The following is a 20587-nucleotide window of genomic DNA, read 5'->3' as shown; positions in this document are numbered from 1 at the left end:
GATTTTATATGTGGAAGGATTCCACATACATACACACACACACACAATTGCAAGACCTAATAAACCAATTCAGCAAAGTTGCAGAATATGTAGTCAACACACAAAAACCAGTTGCATTACTATAAAATAACAATAAACAATCTGAAAAGAAAATTAGAAAAGCAATTAGCATCAAAAATATACATACTAAAGAATAAATTTAACCAAAGAAATGAAAGACTTATATGCTGAAAACTACAAAGCATTGCTGACAAAAAAAAGGGGAGACGTTCTATGTTCATGAAGTGGATGATATTATTGTTACAATATCATTACCCAAAGTAATCTACAGATTCAGTGCAATCCCTATCAAAACGATGCCTTTGCAGAAATAGAAAACCTCATCTTAAAATTCATGCAGAATCTCAAGGGACTCTGGCTAGCTAAAACAATCTTGAAAAAGAAGAGCAAAGGTGAAGGACTTAAACTTCCTGATATCAAGAGGACTACAAACAGTAATACAATAAAGTTGTAATAAAACTATGTAATAAGTTTTACAATATGTAAAACTTACCAATAAAACAATATGGTACTGACATTGAACAGCCATACAGATTAATGGAATAAAACAGAGAGCCTAACAGTAAACTCACAGAAAGAGCAACTGATTGTTTAAAATATTTATTTGGCTATGTCAGGTCTTATTTGTGGCATGCAGGATCTTTGACGTTTGTTGAAGTATGTGGGATCTAGTTCCCTGACCAGGGATTGAACCTGGGTTCCCTGCATCAAGAATGTGGAGTCTTAGCCACTGGACCACCAGGGAAATCAACGAGCAATTGATTTTTGATGAGGTTGCCTAGAGCATTCAATGGAGAAGAGACAGCCTTTTCAACAAATGATGCTGGGAAACTGGGCATCTACCTGCGAAAAAAATGTTGGATTCTTGCAGTATATACAAAGATTAACTCAGAATGGATCAAATACCTAAACATAAGAGCTAAAACTAAACCTCTTAGAAGAAAACAGAAAGCTTCACGGCGTTGGGTCTGGCAATGATTTCATATATATGACACCAAAGGCACTATCAACAAAACAAAAAAAGAGACAAATTGGATTTTATGAAAATTAAAAACTTATATGCATCAAAGTGCAAAATCAACAGAGTGAAAGGGCAACACACATATATCTGATAAAGATTAACATCCAGAATATTTAGAGAACTTCTAAGACTCAAAAACAACCAACTCAAAAATGGAAAAAAGACACAAAAACAGACATATGGACAATGGAAAAGAATAGAGAGTCCAGAAGTAAACCCACACACCTACAGTCAATTAATTTTCAACAGAAGAGGCAAGAATATACAATGGAGAAAAACAGTCTCTTCAGCAAGCTGTGGTGGAGAAGTTGGACAGCTGAATGTAAAACAATGAAATTAGACCACACCCTCATATCATACACAAAAATTAACTCAAAATGGCTTGAAGACTTAAATATAAGATATGACACCATAAAAATCCTAGAAGAGAATTCTCTAACATAAATTGTACCAATGTTTTCTTAGGTCAATCTCCCAAGGCAACAGAATAAAAGCTAATATAAACAAACGGAACCCAATCAAACTAACAAGCTTTTGCACAGCAAAGGAAACCATAAACAAACAAAAAGACAACCTAGGAACTAGGAAAAATATTTGCAAATAATATAACCAACAAGAGATTAATTTCCAGAATACACAGCTCATACAACTCAATGACAAAAAAACAAACAATCCAATCGAAAAAAGGGCAGAAGACCTAAATAGACATTTCTCCAAAGATACACAGGTGGCCAAAACACATATGAAAATATGCTCATCATTGCTAATTATTAGAGAAATGCAAATCAAAACTATGAGGTACTACCTCACACCAGTCTGAATGACCATCATTAATTCTACAATTACTGGATAGGGTAGGGAGAAAAGGGAGCCCTCTTACACTGTTGATGGGAATGTAAATTGGTACAGTCACAATGGAAAACAGTATGGAGGATCCTCAAAAAACTGAAGTCATAAAATCCAGCAATCCCACTCCTGGGCATATATCCAGACAAAACTATAATTAAAAAACATTATTTTTTTAAAAAAGAAACTTGTTTTCAACAAAGAAGGAAGAAAAGATGCATGCACCCTTATGTTCATAGCAGCACAATTTATAATAGCTAAGATATGGAAGCTATTTAAATGTCCATCAACAGATGAATAAACAAGATGTGATATATATATATACATATATTTTATATTTTAATACGTGTGTGTGTATATATATATGTTAGTTGTTTAGTCATTAAGTTGTGTTCAACTCTTTGCAACCCCATAGACTAGAGTCTGCCAGGCTCCTCTGTCGCGATCCCTGGGTCAGGAAGATCCCCTGGAGAAGGAAATGGAAACCCACTCCAGTATTCTTGCCTGGGAAATCCCATGGACATAGGAGCCTGGCGGGCTACAGTCCATGGGGTCACCAAAGAACTGGACACAACTTAGTGACTAAACAACAACAATAACAATTTTTTATTGTATGCATTTAGGTGCTATAAACTTTGCTCTGGAGCTGTGTGTGACAAATCTCAATATGTGGTATTTTTGTATTTTTATTCAGTTCAATGTGGTTTTCAGAAATTTCTCTTTAAACTTCCTTTTTTGAGTCAGTGGATTTTTTCGAAGAGTCTTATGTGGTTTCCAAGTACTTGGTTCTTGTTATTTTTCTGTTATCAACTTTGATTTTCATTCCATAGAACTCAGAGAATACATTCTATATGATATCAATTCTTTATATTTTTGAGATTGTTTAACGGCCCAGGATGTGATCCACCTTGGTATATGTTCAATCAGGACTTGAAAAGAATGTATATTCTTGTGTTATTAGGTGGAGACTCCTATAAATATCAATTTGGTCCTGTTGGTGGTGGTGGTGTTAAGTTTTCACATATTCTTGCACAGTTCCTGCTGAGTTCTATAAATTTTGAGAGAGGGGTATTGAAGTCTCCAAATATAACTGTGGATTTTTCTATTGCTCCTTTTAATCCTATCAGTTTTTGCTTCACCTATCTTGCAGGTCTGGTCCATACACACTTAGGATTGTTAAATACATCTTACTGGTGGATTGACCCTTTTATCATTATACAATATCCCTCCCTTTCTGTGGGAGAATAACTCTTTATTCTGAGGTCTCTCTGTTATTAATATGGTTACTCCTGCTTTCCCTTTATTCATGTTTACACAATATATTTTTTTCTAATCCTTTATTTTAAACCAACTTAAATATTTGAAACGTATTTCTTACAAACAGCATATAGTTGGGTCATGTTTTCAATACATGCTGCCAATCTGTCTATTAATTGGTATATTTGTACTACTTACTTTCAGTGTAATTATTAATGTGGTAGAGCTAAAGTCTCCAACTTTACCTGTTGTTTTCTGTTTGTTCTTCATTTCTCATTTCTTTTTCCTGCCTTTTTCTCTTTCCTGCATATTTAGAATTTCATTTTGATTTACCTATAATGTTTTTTAAAATATATCTTTGTACAGTTTTTGTAGGAGTGGCTCTAGTAATTACACCATATCAAAGTCTGTAAGTGTTCAGTTCAGTCAGTTCAGTTCAGTCGCTCAGTCGTGTCCAACTCTTTGCGACCCCATGAATCACAGCACACCAGGCCTCCCTGTCCATCACCAACTCCCGGAGTTCACCCAGACTCACGTCCATCGAGTCAGTGATGCCTTCCAGCCATCTCATCCTCTGCCGTCCCCTTCTCCTCTTGCCCCCAATCCCTCCCAGCATCAGAGTCTTTTCCAATTAGTCAACTCTTTGCATGAGGTGGCCAAAGTACTGGCGTTTCAGCTTTAGCATCATTCCTTCCAAAGAAATCCCAGGGCTGATCTTCAGAATGGACTGGTTGGATCTCCTTGCAGTCCAAGGGACTCTCAAGAGTCTTCTCCAACACCACAGTTCAAAAGCATCAAGTATTACTGTTTTACTAATTCAATACAGAAGCCTTACCTCCCTTTACGTGTATAACCCTTCCTTTTTCATAATGCAGTTGCCTTACATATTTCTTCTAATACATTTAGAACCATATCAATGTTATAATTTTCACTTCAATCATTAAATAATTTAGAAAAATCAAGAGAAAAAGGAAAACCTATTATATTTACCCATGTTGCTTACCATATTATTTTTTCCTTTCCTTTCTATTTAGAAAAATTGCTTTGCCATTTTCTTAGGGTAGGTCTATCTATTGGCAACAAATCCCCTTAGTTTTTCTTCACCTGAGAGTGTCTTGATTTCGCCTTCATTCTTGAAGGATATTTCTTACTGGATGTAGAAATCTGTTGACAAGCTTTTTTCCTTCAGCACTTGTAAAATACTGTGCCACTTCCTTCTGGCCCCCATGTTTTCTGATGACATATTAATTTTCATTCTAATTATTTCGGCCCTTCAGTTAATATCATTTTTCTTTGGCTGCTTCCTAGAATTTTTTTATTTAGTTTTCTGAAGTTTACTTATGATGAGAATTTCAGTACTTTTTTAGACTTGCCTTTTTTCTCCTTTCCTCCTTGGACATCAATGACATTAATGCTAGGGGTTTTGTTATTGTCACTTAGTTTCCTAAAGCTCTATATTTTATTTTTATTTTATTTTTTAGTCTATTTTATTTCTATTGCTTAAATTGGGCAGTTTCTGTTGTTTTGTCTTTCAATTCATTAATTCTTTCCTTGTGTCCTGTACTCTGCTCTTAAATCCATTCTACTGAGCTGTTTTGTTTCCATTACCGTTATTTTTCAAATGTAAAATTCCTTTTCGGTTCTTCTTTATATCTTCTCTTTCTTTGCAAGGTCTTTATATTACTTTGCTGAGACTTTTTATTTTTTCATTTGTTTTAACATGCCTGTGATTGCTCACTGAAGCATTTTAATCATGGCTGCTTTAGAATCTTTGTCAGATAATCCTTACATCTCTGTCATCTTAGTGTTGTCATCTGTTGATTGTCTTTTACTCATTTGGTTTGAGATCCTCCTGGTGCTTGGTATGACAAATGATTTTTCACATGAAATCTAGATGTTTTTGTATTGTTATATTATTCTCTTTTAACTGGGGTAGCTTTTAAAAACCCATTCTGACAGGGGAAAGAAGAAGGGTGGGGGTGCTACCTCATTACTGCCTTGCCATTGCCAAGTGGATTCAGTCCCCACCAGTTTTCTCACAGTCTCTGTTAACACCTGAAGGGAGACACCATGGGAGAGGCTCTCCAGGTGGTCTCTATTGACACCATGGTCTGGGTGGTCTCATTACTGCTGGATAATGTTGAAAGTCCTGACTCTCCACTAGGCCTCTTCTGACACTCCATCAGTGGAGAGACGCTGGGGTACCAGGTTACTGCCAGGTAGAAACTCAGGCTCCCCACCTGGTTTCCATTGACACTGCAGGGAAACCTCATTTCAGGCCAGTGGAAATAAAACTCCTAGCTCTTTACTTGACTTTTTCTTGTTTTAAATGATTGTATATTTTTCTTTATTAGATTGATCACAAGAATGACACATAACACTGTCCTTCTGATAGAGTATTTATAGCTGACCTGTTGTCCTTCTCTGTATTACCATTTTTGTGAGGATGGAAATCTAGGCTCTCCACTTCTTTGTTGGCATAGGTGGGGTTGGGGGCCATTTTTTTCTTTGGTGTTGACTGAAGTAAAATACTTAGTATCTTAAAGTTTTCTGGTTTGCTGGACTTCCCCTTTCCTGGTTCTTTGACTGGAGAGGGCAGGATTTTGTTGGTTTATTGTTGTCTGTCCAATTTGTTGGTTTCTTCAGTTCCAAATCTGTGATATATGAAGAAAAAGAAAACTCAAGGAACTCACCTTCATGTCATTCCTTGGGTCCCAGTGTTCCTAGATGGTCTGTCTTCTCTCCATCTTTCAGAGTCTTCTTATATTTATTTTATATGTATGTTGTCCAGGGTTTCTAGTTGTATTTAGTGGAAAGAATAGGGGAAAGTATATCTACTTGATATTCCCAGAAACAGAAGTCCTCCTTGGCTGAGGTTAATCAGTTCCTTCTGTGGGAGGTTGAACCATGTTCCTATGTTCCTATGTTCCTATTTATTGACTAAGGGCACACTCCAAACAACTCAACTCTGGAGCCATGGGCTATATCTAAGTACTGACATTTCCTAGAACCTAAAGTATTAAACCACATACTCCACCAGCATGTTAGGAGAATATTCTTTGTTCAAGAAGGTTTTATTTGAAAAGCAAGGATATGACTGTATCATCATGTCAAAGGAGAAAATCCATGTGATCATTCTATAAATGCAAAGATATGCAGTTGATAGACTTCAACGTTCTTTCTGAAAAATTCTTAATAAAATAGAAGTCAATTAATACTTCCTTTAAACAATTAAAAGATATATCTCAGACTTCCCTGGTGGTCCAGAAGAATTTGCCTGCCAGTGCAGGAAACACAGGTTCAATCCCTGGTCTGGAAAAATCTCACATGCCATGGGGCAACTGAGCCCTTGCACCACAGCTACTGAGCCCATACTCTAAACCCCGCAAGCTGCAACTATGAAGCCCATGCACCTAGAGCCCATGCTCTGCAACAAGAGAAGCCACCACAATGAGGAGCTTGCACACGGCAACGGAGAGTAGCCCCCACTTGCCACAGCTAGAGAAAGCCCTCCCACAGCAGTGAAGACCCAGCACAGCCAAAAAAGATAATAAAATAAACAAATAAAATAACTCCAATCAAATCAACATCACAGTTAGTAGTAAAACATGAGAATCTCTTCCACTAAAATTAGGTCATGCAATCACTTCTGTTATTTAAACTTGTTTTGGGACTACGAGCCAACGAAGTAGGCATGAACAGGATGTAAGTAACAATGTCTGGCAACTATATTCTTGTTTTCATCTCCTTCTCCTACACTTTTTCTTCAGAGCTGACATTCACTATAGGATTGCATAGTTCATTCTCTAGCCTCAAGAGTTTTTTTTTATTTTTTCTTTTTCACTCCAAATGCTTCATCATTCAAGTGATAGGAGTTGTGAGAGTCACATCTTATATACTTTGTATTCTTAATACTGTGAAAACAGTAGGTACTCAGTGAATATTTTCAGATGCATAATACAAAATGTGGTGTCAAAATTTTAATTAATTTGTATATATTACATACACCCTGGAAGGTCAGTCAATAATTTAGTCTTATTAAGGTTTGTTCAGAATCTAATACTTTGTGATTCCAAATATTTGACATCAATTTTTGTGATGAGCTCAAAATAACATATTTAGAATGCTCAATATTTTTCAATTAGAATTTGGTGAAATCATAATTGTTTTCATACCCAACATTTTCAGCTAAGAATCCTTTGGATATTCTAAAATATTTTCAAAATTTGATGATACATATGCCATCAAAACGAAGCTTGAGTAACCTGAAAAATCATGTAAAGTATTCAACTACAATTTCACTTTATAATTGTCACTCTAACTTCTAACTTGCTGCATGACTGTCTAAAACATGAAAACAGAATATATGCTTGCCCTTTCACCCACTCCTATGGTTTCTAAATTGAGCTTAAAATGGTATGCAAAAGGTTAACCAAGACATTAATTTTCTAAGTTAAAATACTTCAATTAAATTGTCCTTCTTCACAGGAGATTTATAGTGCAGCCGCATGCACATCTGACACTCCAGTTTAGTTGTGATGATAAATTATAAGTCGCCCTGCAACTAATCTGAGATCCTTTGACCAAAATCAACACGAAAACATTTTTTTTACAAAACATAAAATTTAAAATGTACCTCTGTTCCAGAGTGTTTATCCCCGATAATATCCATCTGTCTCGTAAATAGTTCTAATACAGCGTTGTAGACCAGTTCATACTGTTGCTGAAGAGCATCGCAAACCGGAACAAATGAAAATAAACAAATCTTGGTGAACTAACAGAATCTCAGGAGTATGAACACCAATCAAATCCTAGTATAGCAACCTGAAACATTAGTTTAATGATAGTGCCTTATGTCTGTGCAGCCCATGTCAGGTTTCAAAACATTTTTAGGATGCTAGAAACAGCTAAATATTTGATCTACCTCTAGCTAATATACAAGGACCTTGCAGCATGCTTTTTATATTCTAACCCCACTTTCTTATTTCTCTTTCCTTCCACCATCCTCTCTCACAAAAGTTTGCTCACACTTTAAAATTTTCATTCCAGGGACTTCCCTGGAGGTCCAGTGTTTAAGACTCTGCTCTTCCATTGCAAGGGGCACAGGTTTGATCCCTGGTGGGGAAACTAAAATTCTGCATGCCACATGGCCAAAAAAAATTGTTTTTTATTTCATTCCAGATGCATTTTTTCGGGGGTAATTCATCTCTTCTGGGAAAAGGTAGATTAATGTTGTTGATGGCTAACAGATAGCTTCAATATGACTCTCACAGTTGATCTGTAAAGTAGCTAGGTTGTTAACCCTGTTAATGATTTGTCTGAGATCATTCAGAAGTAATTTCAATGTCTTGGGTTAGTACCTGAACCTTTGACTCTTAGTTTAGTGCATTTGGATCAAGCTGCTGAAATTCTGTCTTAGCAAAGGATACCAAAGAAAAGAAGACCACTAAATAGAGTTTGGAAATTTGTGGTTATAAAGGAATTCCACTGCAGAGAAATGAGACTGCTATAATTACAGGTTTATGGGTTTTTACTACCTTGTTTTTGCCTCTGTACCTGCTCAAGCACTTGATTTTTGGATCTATTTTTCATCTAAATAGGCCTATTCAGGTTTTTCAATGACACTTCACACAATCGTATACAAACAAAATATAACTTTTGCCAAAAATAATTGTAGCAGGAGAATAGTGCAGAGTCTGTATCATCCAACATAGCCATTGTCCCACTCTTCAATTTTTTCTAAAGAAGACAGGAAAATCAGACAGGAAGCACTCATCTGGTTACAGTGCTGTTTCCTGGTTAGAGCAGTATCAGAAAAAGCAGCTACAGCAGATAAGTTATTTGTCCAAATAGTTGTTGATAATGCCAAAATGTGAAAGCTCACTTAAAACTATGTTAGCTGTCTTCCAACTCTTACATGGACTTTTTCTGAAATGATGTATGGCTTTATTTATTGATTCAGTAATACAGTTTAATGTTATACAATTAGGTTGCATACTTCCTGGAATCTTTATACATCTACATGGATTGGCCTTAAGTCTGACAGCCTTAACCAGCCAATGCTTTCATTTCACATAAACATTTCATTTCACATAAAATAAAGGTTGAATATAGAAAACACCTACAGTCATACACATGAAAAAGAATTCTCTTTTTCCACTAACTATTAGTGGAAAACCTGTGTGGGCCAAACAGAAGGTTTATATTATAATAGCTCTTAATTTTTTCCCTTTGATTTAGAACTTTTACATAAAAACATCTAAAGTGCCATTGTCATTGTTTTACTTCTAAACCTGTGTTCAAGTTCATTTGTAAGTGCTTTAAACACTGCTGCTGCTGCTAAGTTGCTTCAGTCGTGTCCGACTCTGTGCGACCCCATAGACGGCAGCCCACCAGGCTCCCCCGTCCCTGGGATTCTCCAGGCAAGAACACTGGAGTGGGTTGCCATTTCCTTCTCCAATGCACAAAAGTGAAAAGTGAAAGTGAAGTCACTCAGTCGTGTCCGACTCTTTTCGACCCCATGGACTGCAGCCTACCAGGCTCCTCCATCCATGGGATTTTCCAGGCAAGAGTACTGGAGTGGGTTGCCATTGCCTTCTCCAGCTTTAAACACTAGGGTCTTACTATTTTAGCAATAAGAAATAGTTCTAACAAGCTATGCAAAATGTGCTGTGTGCTTAGGTTCTACAGTCGTGTCCAACTCTTTGTGACCCTGTGGACTGTAGACCACCAGGCTCCTCTGTCCATGGGATTTTCCCGGCAAGTATACTGGAGTGGTTTGCCACTCTCTCCTCCAGGGGATCTTCCCAACCCAGGGATGGAATCTATGTCTCCTGCGTCTCTCGCTTTGTACACAGATTGTTTATCCCTGAGTCATCAGAGATACCCGTGAAAAAGGTCTCTTTCCTAAAAAAAAACAATGACTGTTTGATGAAAGAATGGATGGGTGAATGCTTAACTCTATCTTAAAGATGGAGGCCATTTAGAAATATAGGTAAAATTATTAGTGTTGAAATATGGATACAATATGGGTGTTGGGCTTCCCTGGTGGCTAAGATGGTAAAGAAGCTGCCTACAATACAGAAGACCCAGGTTCAATCCTTGGGTTGGGAAGATCCTCTGGAGAAGGGAATGGCCACCCATTCCATTATTCTTGCCTGGAGAATTCCATGGATAGAGAAGCCTGTCAGGAGAATTCCATTGTTAGAGAAGTCCATGGGGTCGCAAAGAGTCAGACACATGTGGGTGCTGAAATATTATAGAATGTGAGAGATTTGGGCTGGGAATGTTTCACCTAAGAGGTAGAATGTGAGCTGGAGAAGAGAGAACAGGTGGAAAGCATTTCTAATGGAATGAATAGGTATGAGCACTCTGGGGTAGGTTAATCATATACTATGATACACATATAATCATATATATATATATATATAAGATTGTTGTAATTGTGGAGTTTTAAATTTTTTTTAAATATGCATACAATAAGGACCAGGAAAAAACTATAGAAAAATAGTAACAGTGACTCTCTCTAGGTGACAGGATTATGGATGATTTTTAAACTTTTTATTATTTTCTAAAATGAAGAAAATAATATAATTCTCCAGATTCTGTTACCATCTCCTGAAGAAGAAATTACAAATCTCTAATTTTGTATGGTTTCAGAAATGAATTACCACCACAAAATTTCAGGTTAACCTGACCCAGCTATTTCTTTCCAATAGGTCAAATAGTTTGTAGATTTTTTTAAAATATCCTTTGTAAGAAATATTGCTTTCTTAATATTTTCTGAACAGACAATAAAATATAAGGAATGAAAGGAATTTGGTCCAGGGCAAGGGATACAGGAAAAATATTGGGATATTTAGAGTTAGAGGAAGTGGAAATGGACCAAAACCCTCGATAGTAAAGCAGTCAGCTATTTTTGGATGCCTTGCTGTTACCAAATAAAGAGATGGAACCAGACTCAGACATGTTATATTATTCACCATAGTCCATACCTGAGTTTGAACTAATGAAGGCCTCTGTGTTCGCATTTCCTGGATCAAACTAAAAACACTGAAGTTCTCAGGAATTATCTATCAAATAAAAGGAAAAAATATCTTACTCTTTTGTTCCTATCTAGAAAAAAAGAATGCACTTTTAAAACTAACGAGGTTTTTCATCACTTGCACCATTACTTAGAGCCTATGAAATACTGAAGAAACTCTTCAGAATGATATCACATTGGGTGATCAAATGTCTGAAGTTAAAAATATAATGAGGGAACACCCCACTCACACCAATGGACAGATCATTAAAACAGAAAATTAATAAGGAAACACAAGTTTTAAATGATACATTAGATGAGATGAATCTCATTGATATCTTCAGGACATTCCATCCAAATGTAGAAGAATACACCTTCTCAAGTGCACATGGAACATTCTCCAGGATAGACCACATCTTGGGTCACAAATCAAACCTCAGTAAATTAAAGAAAATTGAAATCATATCAGTCATCTTCTCTGACCACAACACTACGAGCGAAGATATCAATTACAAGGAAAAAAAAACTGTAAGAAACACAAACACGTGGAGATTAAACAACACATTTCTAAATAAAGAGGTTACTGAAGAAATCAAAAAGAAAATAAAAAAGTTTCTAGAAACAAATGACAATGAAAACATGACAACTTAAAACCTACAGGATACAGTGAAAGCAGTTCTAAGAGGGAAGTTTATAGCAATACAATCCTCCCTCAAGAAACAAGAAAAACATCGAATAGACAACCTAACTTTACACCTAAAACAACTGGAAAAAGAAGAACAAAAAACCCCCGAAAATTAGGAGAAGAAGGAAATCATAAAGATCTGAGCAGAAATAAATTAAAAAGAAATGAAAGAAACAATAGTAAAGGTTAATAAAACTAAAAGCTGGTTCTTTGAGAAGATAAACAAAATTGACCAGCCTTTAGCCAGACTCATCAACAAAATTAGAAATGAAAAAGGAGAAGTTACAACAGACAATGCAGAACTACAAAGATTATAAGAGACTATTATGAACAACTATGTGGCAATAAAATGGATAACTTGGAAGAAATGGACAGATTCTCAGAAAAGTTCAATCTTACAAGACTGAACCAGGAAGAAATAGAAATTATTAACAACCCAATTACAAGCACTGAAATCGAAGCTGTGATCAAAAATCTCCCAAAAAACAAAAGCCCAGGACCAGATGACTTCATGGGAGAATTCTATCAAATATTTAGAGAAGAGCTAATGCCTATCCTTCTAAAACTCTTTAAAAAATTGCCAAGGAAGGGACACTTCCAAACTCATTCTATGAGGCCACTATCACCCTGATACCAAAACCAGACAAAGACAGCACAAAAAAAGAAAACTGTAGGCCAATATCACTGATGAACATAGATCCAAAATCCTCAACAAAATTTTAGCAAATAGAATTCAGCAACAGATCTAAAAGCTCATACACCATGATCAAGTTGGGTTTATTCCAGGAATGCAAGGATTCTTCAATATACACAAATCAATCAATGTGATAAACTATATTAACAAATTGAAAGATAAAAACCATATTATAATCTCAATAGATACAGAAAAAGCCTTTGACAAAATTCAGCACCCATTTATGATTAAAACTCTTCAAAAAATGGGTATAAAAGGAAACTACCTCAACATAGTAAAGGCCATATATGATAAGCCTACAGCAAACATTGTTTTCAATGGTGAAAAACTGAAAGCATTCCCCCTAAGATCAGGAACAAGACAAGGGTGTCCACTTTCTCCACTATTATTCAACATATTTCTGGAAGTCCTAGCTAGAGCAATCAGAGAAGAAAAAGAAATAAAAGAAATCCAGATCAGAAAAGAAGAAGTAAAGCTCTCCCTGTTTTCAGATGACATGATACTGTACATAGAAAACCCTAAAGATAATATCAGAAAATTCCTAGAGCTAATCGGTGAATTTAGCAAAGTTGCAGGATATAAAATCAATACACAGAAATCACTTGCATTTCTATATACTAAAAATGAAAAATCAGAAAGAGAAATTAAGGAATCAATCCCATTCACCACTGCAACAAAAAGAATTAAATATCTAGGAATAAACTTACCTAAGGAGACAAAAGAACTGTACACAGAAAATTGTAAGACACTAATGAGAGAAATCAAAGATGACATAAACAGATGAAGAGGTATTCCATGTTCCTGGGTAGGAAGAATCAATATTGTGAAAATGACTATACTACCAAATGCAATCTACAGATTCAATGTGACCCCTATCAAATTACCAATGGCTTTTTTCACAGAATTAGAACAAAACCTTTCACAATTCATATGGAAACACAAAAGACCCCGAATAGCCAAAGCAGTCTTGAGAAGGAAAAATGGAGCCAGAAGAATCAACCTTCCTGCCTTCAGATTATACTACAAAGCTACGGTCATCAACACACTATGGTACTGGCACAAAAACAGAAATATAGACCAATGGAACAAGATAGAAAGCCCAGAAATAAACCCATGCACCTATGGGTACCTTATTTTTGACAAAGGAGGCAAGAATATACAATGGGGCAAAGACAGCCTCTTCAATAAATGGTGCTGGGAAAACTGGACAGCTACATGTAAAAGAATGAAACTTCCTAACACCATACACAAAGATAAACTCAAAATGGATTACAAACCTCAATGTAAGACCAGAAACTATAAAACTCTTAGAGAAAAACATAGGCAGAACACTCGATGACATAAATCAAAGCAAGATCCTCTATGACCCACCTCCTAAGGTAACGGAAATAAAAACAAAAGTAAACAAGTGGGACCTGATTAAACTGAAAAGCTTTTGCACAGCAAAGAAAACTATAAGCAAGGTGAAAAGACAAGCCACAGAATGGGAGAAAATAATAGCAAATGAAACAACTGACAAAGGATTAATTTCCAAAATAGACAAGCAGCTCATACAACTCAATACAAGAAAAACAACCCAATCAAAAAGTGGAGAAAAGACCTAAGCAGACAGTTCTCCAAAGGAGACATATAGATGGCTAATAAACACATGAAAAGGTGCTCAACATCACTCATTATTAGAGAAATGCAAATCAAAACTACTATGAGATACCACCTCACACCGGTCAGAATGGCCATCGTCAAAAAGTCTACAAACAATCAATGCTGGAGAGGGTGTGGAGAAAAGGGAACGCTCTTGCACTGTTGTTGGGAATGTAAATTGATACAGCCACTATGGAAGACGGTATGGAGATTCCTTAAAAAACTAGGAATAAAACCACCATATGACACAGCAATCCCACTCCTACGCATATACCCTGAGGAAACCAAAATTGAAAGAGATACATGTATCCCATTGTTCATTGCAGCACTATTTACAATAGCTAGAACATGCAAGCAACCTAGATGTCCATCAACAGATGAATGGATAAAGAAGTTGTGGTACATATACACAATGGAATATTACTCAGCCATAAAAAGGAATGCCTCTGAGTCAGCTCTGATGAGCTGGATGAACCTAGAACCTATTATACAGTGAAGTGAGTCAGAAAGAGAAAGATAAATATCATATTCTAATGCACATATATGAAATCTAGAAAAATGGTACTGAAGAATTTATTTACAGGCCAACAATGGAGAAACAGACATAGAGAATAGACTTATGGACATGGGGAGAGGGGAGGAGAGGGTGAGATGTATGGAAAGAGTGACATGGAAACTTACATTACCATATGTAAAATAGATAGCCAATAGGAATTTGCTATATGGCTCAGGAAACTCAAACAGGGGCTCTGTATCAATCTAGAGGGGTGGGGTGGGGTGGGAGATGGGAGAGAGGTTCAAAAGGGAGGGGATAAATGTATACCTATGGCTGATTCATATTAAGGTTTGACAGAAAGCAGCAAAATTGTTAATGCAAGTTACCTGGCTAAAGGAAGGGTAACTATGATTTAGGACAGTGGTTATCAAAACTACTCTCCAGAAGCACCTGGAGAACTTGCCGGCCCCACCCCCTCCAGAGTTTCTGCTTCAGTTCATCTGAGGTGGGGCCCAAAAGTTTGCATTTCTAATGAGTTCCCCGGGTGATACTGATGCTTCTTGTCTGGGGACCACATTTTGAGAACCACCAATTTAGGAACTAAGTTAATTGTCTGAAAAAGCCAATCTACAAGTGAATATTCTAGAATCCTAAAGATAGATGTTTTGAAGAACCAGACAATTTCTAAGTCTGAAAGTAACAAGGTTAAGAAAATAGCAAGTGCCTATTGAGAAAAACTCACCCCATCTTTTAGCAACATCCACGTGTAATCAATAGCACAGAGAACACCAGTCCTTCCACAACCAGCACTGAAATGAAAGATCACAGTAGCATGTATAGTTGCAGAGAGTGGATTGTAGCTAAAAAATTTCACCAGCAGATTTGAGGAAGAAGAAATCTAGAGACCATGAAACTGTCTAAACCCTACCATTTCCCAGAACACGTTTTTCAGTTGCCACAGACTACACCAAGCCTCAGGACAGGTCTTAGGCAAGTTCTCACAGCAAAACATCTCTAGAGCTGTGCTGTTCACAAGTAATTTACCAGAAAAAAAAATCATTAACTCTCAGGTTGAATTTATCAGAGTTTCTTCTATTGACCTTTCTCTTTCAATCATTCTCATTTTTAAACTTGATTCCTTTCTGACTGACTGGAAAACATGAGCCTCAAATTAGAAACCTACATCTACATAGGGTTTAAGTTCCAACAAAGTCAGTCTTCCTTTGGTTAAAAGCAGAAGTCCTGGCCTGAGTGTGACATTTGGTTTATTCTGGGGAGAAGGTTCACACAACAGCATCATACCTGCAGTGAATGCATATGGGAACACTGTTATCGTCTTGGTAACAACGCACATCCCAAATGAGCTCAAGAATAGGGTCTATAGATGAAGGCACATCATGGTCTGGCCAATTCTTATAATGGAACTGATAGATGGTTCGAGTTTCCTATAGAAATAACCAGGATAAAAGGAGAGTTCAAGATTAGCATGTCACCTCATTCTATCACAAGATGACTCTGTCTTACTAAGTAGCATCTTATCTTTTTTGCAATTTATGTAAACTTCTTCCCTACAGACCAGATGCCCTGTAAGAACAATTATAAGTAATTTCAGGTCACTCACTATTGGCCTGTTCCTATCTACTCACAAGAGAAGGTAGATGTGAAAATGGTCCAAACCAGAGCTTCCCAACTGGTATCCTTTAAATGAGTCACAGGCAGGCTGAGGTACTAAATCCCTTTGCCTTAGAGAAACAGAGGAGTCTGAGCTTTCAAGTTGGTTCCCAGCCTCTATTCACCCTAGAAATAATATCATTTTATATGTGGGCCATTGGTGTGAAATAGGGTGGGGAACACAGATTACACCAAAGGTCTCTTTTGGATATTATGGGCTATCCAGAACATCAAAGGCCCTTCCATCCCCTATTATGATATGTCCAGACTGCATCATATACATGTACATTTACTTGCCTGGTCTCTGTGGGCTTTGAGTTTACATTTAGTGTTCTATACTTACACTATTGAACTTGGCTTTTAGAGTCCTGATTGTATAATCAGATTTTCTATTTTCAGCTTCCTAAGAAGTAAATCAAAATATTAGTTATTTCAAAGACTAATATTCAAAAACTACTCTCTATAAAGTAGGTTCTGGAGCATCTGCTCAGCCAAAGCGGAAATAGACATCATACTTACACAGGATATGGAGAAAGGACCAAGTTGCAGTTGCGTGTCTCCTGGTTCAGCCCAGTAGCGCTCACATTTTTTCTGTTGCACAAAGCAAAAGGTGGTGATTTCCTTCCATATATTCTAGTCTTTCCTGGACAATGAAACCCTATCCCCCATTCAGAAGCAAATTCAGCTGTGTTCTTTACCCTAGGTTAGGAATTTCTAATGCCCTTGGACTTCAACACAAATCTGAATTTTCCAAAGATGGGAAAACAAACCTTAAAGGATATACAAATTTAAGACTTCCTGGAAGTCTCAAAAAGTAGAAATAGGGATCTGACATTTTCAGTATTTCAAAAGGATTAAAACAAAGCTACACCAGCTAACTGAAACCCCAAGTTCCCTTGGTTTTCATTGGAATTGTATCGATTCAGAATGGCAACAGTAGTTTCAAAGAGTGTTGTTCAATAGAAATATAATATGAGCTACATATATAATTAAGACTTTTCTAATAGCCACATTCAAAAATGAAAAAAAATAGTAGGGTTAATTGTTATAATATATCTTAGCCCAATAAATTAAAAAAAATTTCAAGTTGTAATCAAACTAAAATGGTTATTAGATATTTGACATTTTTAAACTGTCTTCAAAATGTAGTATATATTTTATATTTAAAGCATGTTTCAGTTGCTATGCTAAATTTTCATTGGAAATATTTTATATCCATTTAGATTTCATAAAATCTATGGTTGAAAAAGATTCACATACCCAAGTTCCAAATTAGATTTTCCAATAACTGAATTAAATATCATTCTTTAAATTTAAATGCATTAAGATAAGCTGAGTTCCTCAGCCACACCAGCCATATTTCAAGTGCTCACCAGCCATACATGGTTAGTGAAGGCCTTGCCAAGTGGCACAAAAGGAGCTCTGACTGGCAGTCTAAAATGTCTGATTAATAACAACGGGAAAATGAATTGTTATTTTAAAAAGTATACTTTATTTTTATTTTAAAACACAGGGGAAATGGGCAAAAGAGGTTCTCACGGGTTTAAAAAAAAGCCTTGAGAATCATTTGGCATTCCCAAACTGAAGACTAGGAAGATGAGCATAAATGTCTACCGAGTCACAGTTAAGGAAAATTCTGCTACCAAGTTTCCCCCTTCGTTTTCTTTTTTCCTTTAGGTTTACTAAACAGCAACTCACCTTTCCCATTTCAAACTCCATGCACGCCATAACAATGATCTAGGGTGATAAAATAGAGACTTAAACACTGATACAGTTAGAAAAGCAGTTAATACATGAGTCCCAGAGTCCAAAAGTGTCATACTTTTTTTTTGTTTTTTTTTTTTATAACTGAAAAAGAAATCCTAATAAATTATAAAATGTTGCTCCTACTCTTCTTTCTTTGTCCTCACTTCCCTTTTCTCTGTTCAAATCAATAAATTCTTGTTAACAAATGAGACTGTTAGAACGAGAACTTTTGTTTCCCTGAACAATAGTGACTGTGATTTTGACTAAAGTTGCCTGAACACCAAAATTCTAGCAACTGACCCCAAAAAGCAATGATTCTGATACATAGGAAACCTCAGTCCCTTACCCCGCCACCCTATCCCCCACATCTCTAAGAACTAGAGAATATAGTAACAAAAAAAAAAAAAGCAACTCTGCACTTACCAGGATGCTGTATTCCCAAATCATCCTCCAGAAGTCCAGGACAGTTGTAGGCAAAGGTCCCTGGGTGGCAATATAAGTCTTGGGTCCATAAACTCCCTAAAGGGAAAGAGAAATTACATGGGGTAACTACAAAAAACATGCTCTTCTTCTTGTCTAGTATTCCTCCACCCCCCACCCCACCCCCAGTTTTTTAAGTACCTAGAGAAATACAGAATATTCAATGTACCTTAATGAAGTTGGCATTGATGTAGCTGGAATCCTCATCAGAGGTTATCATGCACAGTTCTACTAGGCTATGGTCATCTATAATACAAAAGAAAGACTAATTAAGAGGGTTTGGTCAGAGGGCTTCTGTAAGTCTGAAACTAGCACTGTGAATAGTGGATGCTCATAAGTGATTAAAGAGTGAATGAATGAGTGAATGTTCTTTTGTAGTCATATACAGTACAAACTAATTTGTCAAAGCCATGATCCAGGATTAGGAATAGCAACCAATGGGTAAAAAGAGATAAGATGACTGAATTAGGGAAAAGGTACAAGTTTAAAGGGAGAAATGAAACTTACAGGGCAAAATATCCTTATATCTGTTTTTCTTGATATTCTTGGGCCTCTCAGCCACAGTTGTAGGATAGGTTTTATCTGCCTTATACTTGGAGGATAATCTTTTCAGCGTCTGTAATAAAATCACAATAATTCAATCATCCTAGGGAAAAGAGGCAAGAAGCTATCTCTAGAGAGATTTCCTTCCCCTCTGCCCAAATATTCCACTTTAGCTGTTTTAGCTTCCCTGGTGGCTCAGACTGTAAAGAATCTGCCTGCAGTGCAGGAGACCCAGGTTTGATCTCTGGGTCAGGAAGATCCCCTGGAGAAGGGAATGGCTACCTACTCCAGTATTCTTGCCTGGAGAATCCCATGGACAGAGGAGTCTGGCAGGTTACAGTCCATGGGGTTGTAAAGAGACAGACACAACTGAACAACTAACACACACTCACACATAGTATCCTCTAGGGCTGGTTCCATTCACAAGGGAGCCCAGAGCATAAGGACAACAGGGTTCAGTGACATTTGGAGAAGTGAAAAGATCACACTTAAGGCAACTGAGCTACAAATAGAAAAAACTTAGAGGTGAAACTAGTGAATATTTTTTAAAAAGTAACATCTTCTGAGCACAAATTCTGTGTTCCATCCAAAGAGACAGATAGTAAACGTTTGACTGACTTTCTTTACAGCTATTACAGGACTATTTTAAGTAGAAATGGAGCTTAAGATGAATACCATCTCTCTAGTTAGCAAAATTTCCAAGATTTCAGTCCCCAAAGCAGTCATTCTTTTATATAACCTAAACTTCAAGCCCACCCCTCAACCAAACATGAATCTTTAAATAGTATCACATTTCATTTGTAGACTATGATCTGGGTCAGTCAGAGGGTAGCATAATATGGTTGAAAAAGGCAGTGAAGTGTCTCCTTAAAAGTATCTCCTTATTCTCTGTTTTAAAGATGAGGAAACTGAGGCACAGAGAAATAAGTGCCCCAAGATCACAAAACTACCAAACACAATGTTCAGAATTCTAAACTGAGGTAGCCTAGAACTGGAGTCAGCGCTTAACCTATGTTGTGACCTGTATCCCATGACTAACGGCAGTCACTGGAGATGTGTGGGCATCTGTATTGTTAACCAGCTTTGTGGTTGATTCCAGTGTATATATCCGAGATGGGCACAGTACTGGCTGAATGAAGTTGGGCAAGTTATTTAATCTTTCAGTGTCTCAGTTGCTTTTTAAGTAAAGTGGGAGGATATTTGTCTTAGAGTTGTGAGTGAATTAAATGAGTTATCATATGTGCAGTACTGGTACAGAGTACCTGTTTAATAAAGAAAAGGTGTTGTTACTAAAACAATAAATAAATAAAATTATTCTCACTTGCCAATATTATAGTACAGAGTGAAATTTTGGGTCAGAAGAAATGATAGTTCCTCTTTAGCTCCATCTGATGAATCAACTTCACTCCATCTAATGAATCATC

General features: G+C 36.6%; 1 protein-coding gene across 1 annotated transcript in view; it reads right to left on the bottom strand.

The window, feature by feature from the left end:
• PTPN22 (protein tyrosine phosphatase, non-receptor type 22) overlaps nucleotides 1-20587 on the bottom strand; it is a 57068-nt gene that overhangs the window by 20401 nt on the left and 16080 nt on the right. The window contains exons 2-11 of the mRNA XM_027536108.1: nucleotides 19128-19236; nucleotides 18790-18866; nucleotides 18564-18659; nucleotides 18093-18131; nucleotides 16914-16985; nucleotides 16738-16797; nucleotides 16026-16168; nucleotides 15466-15532; nucleotides 11179-11256; nucleotides 7821-7907 (exon numbers count right to left, since the gene is read on the bottom strand). Of these exons, the coding sequence (XP_027391909.1) occupies nucleotides 7821-7907; nucleotides 11179-11256; nucleotides 15466-15532; nucleotides 16026-16168; nucleotides 16738-16797; nucleotides 16914-16985; nucleotides 18093-18131; nucleotides 18564-18659; nucleotides 18790-18866; nucleotides 19128-19236 (828 nt within the window). The remainder of the gene's footprint in view (nucleotides 1-7820; nucleotides 7908-11178; nucleotides 11257-15465; nucleotides 15533-16025; nucleotides 16169-16737; nucleotides 16798-16913; nucleotides 16986-18092; nucleotides 18132-18563; nucleotides 18660-18789; nucleotides 18867-19127; nucleotides 19237-20587) is intronic.

The sequence above is a fragment of the Bos indicus x Bos taurus genome, chromosome 3 (genome assembly GCF_003369695.1).
Source record: "Bos indicus x Bos taurus breed Angus x Brahman F1 hybrid chromosome 3, Bos_hybrid_MaternalHap_v2.0, whole genome shotgun sequence".
NCBI lineage: Eukaryota > Metazoa > Chordata > Mammalia > Artiodactyla > Bovidae > Bos > Bos indicus x Bos taurus.
This window is presented reverse-complemented; position numbering and strand designations above follow the sequence as displayed.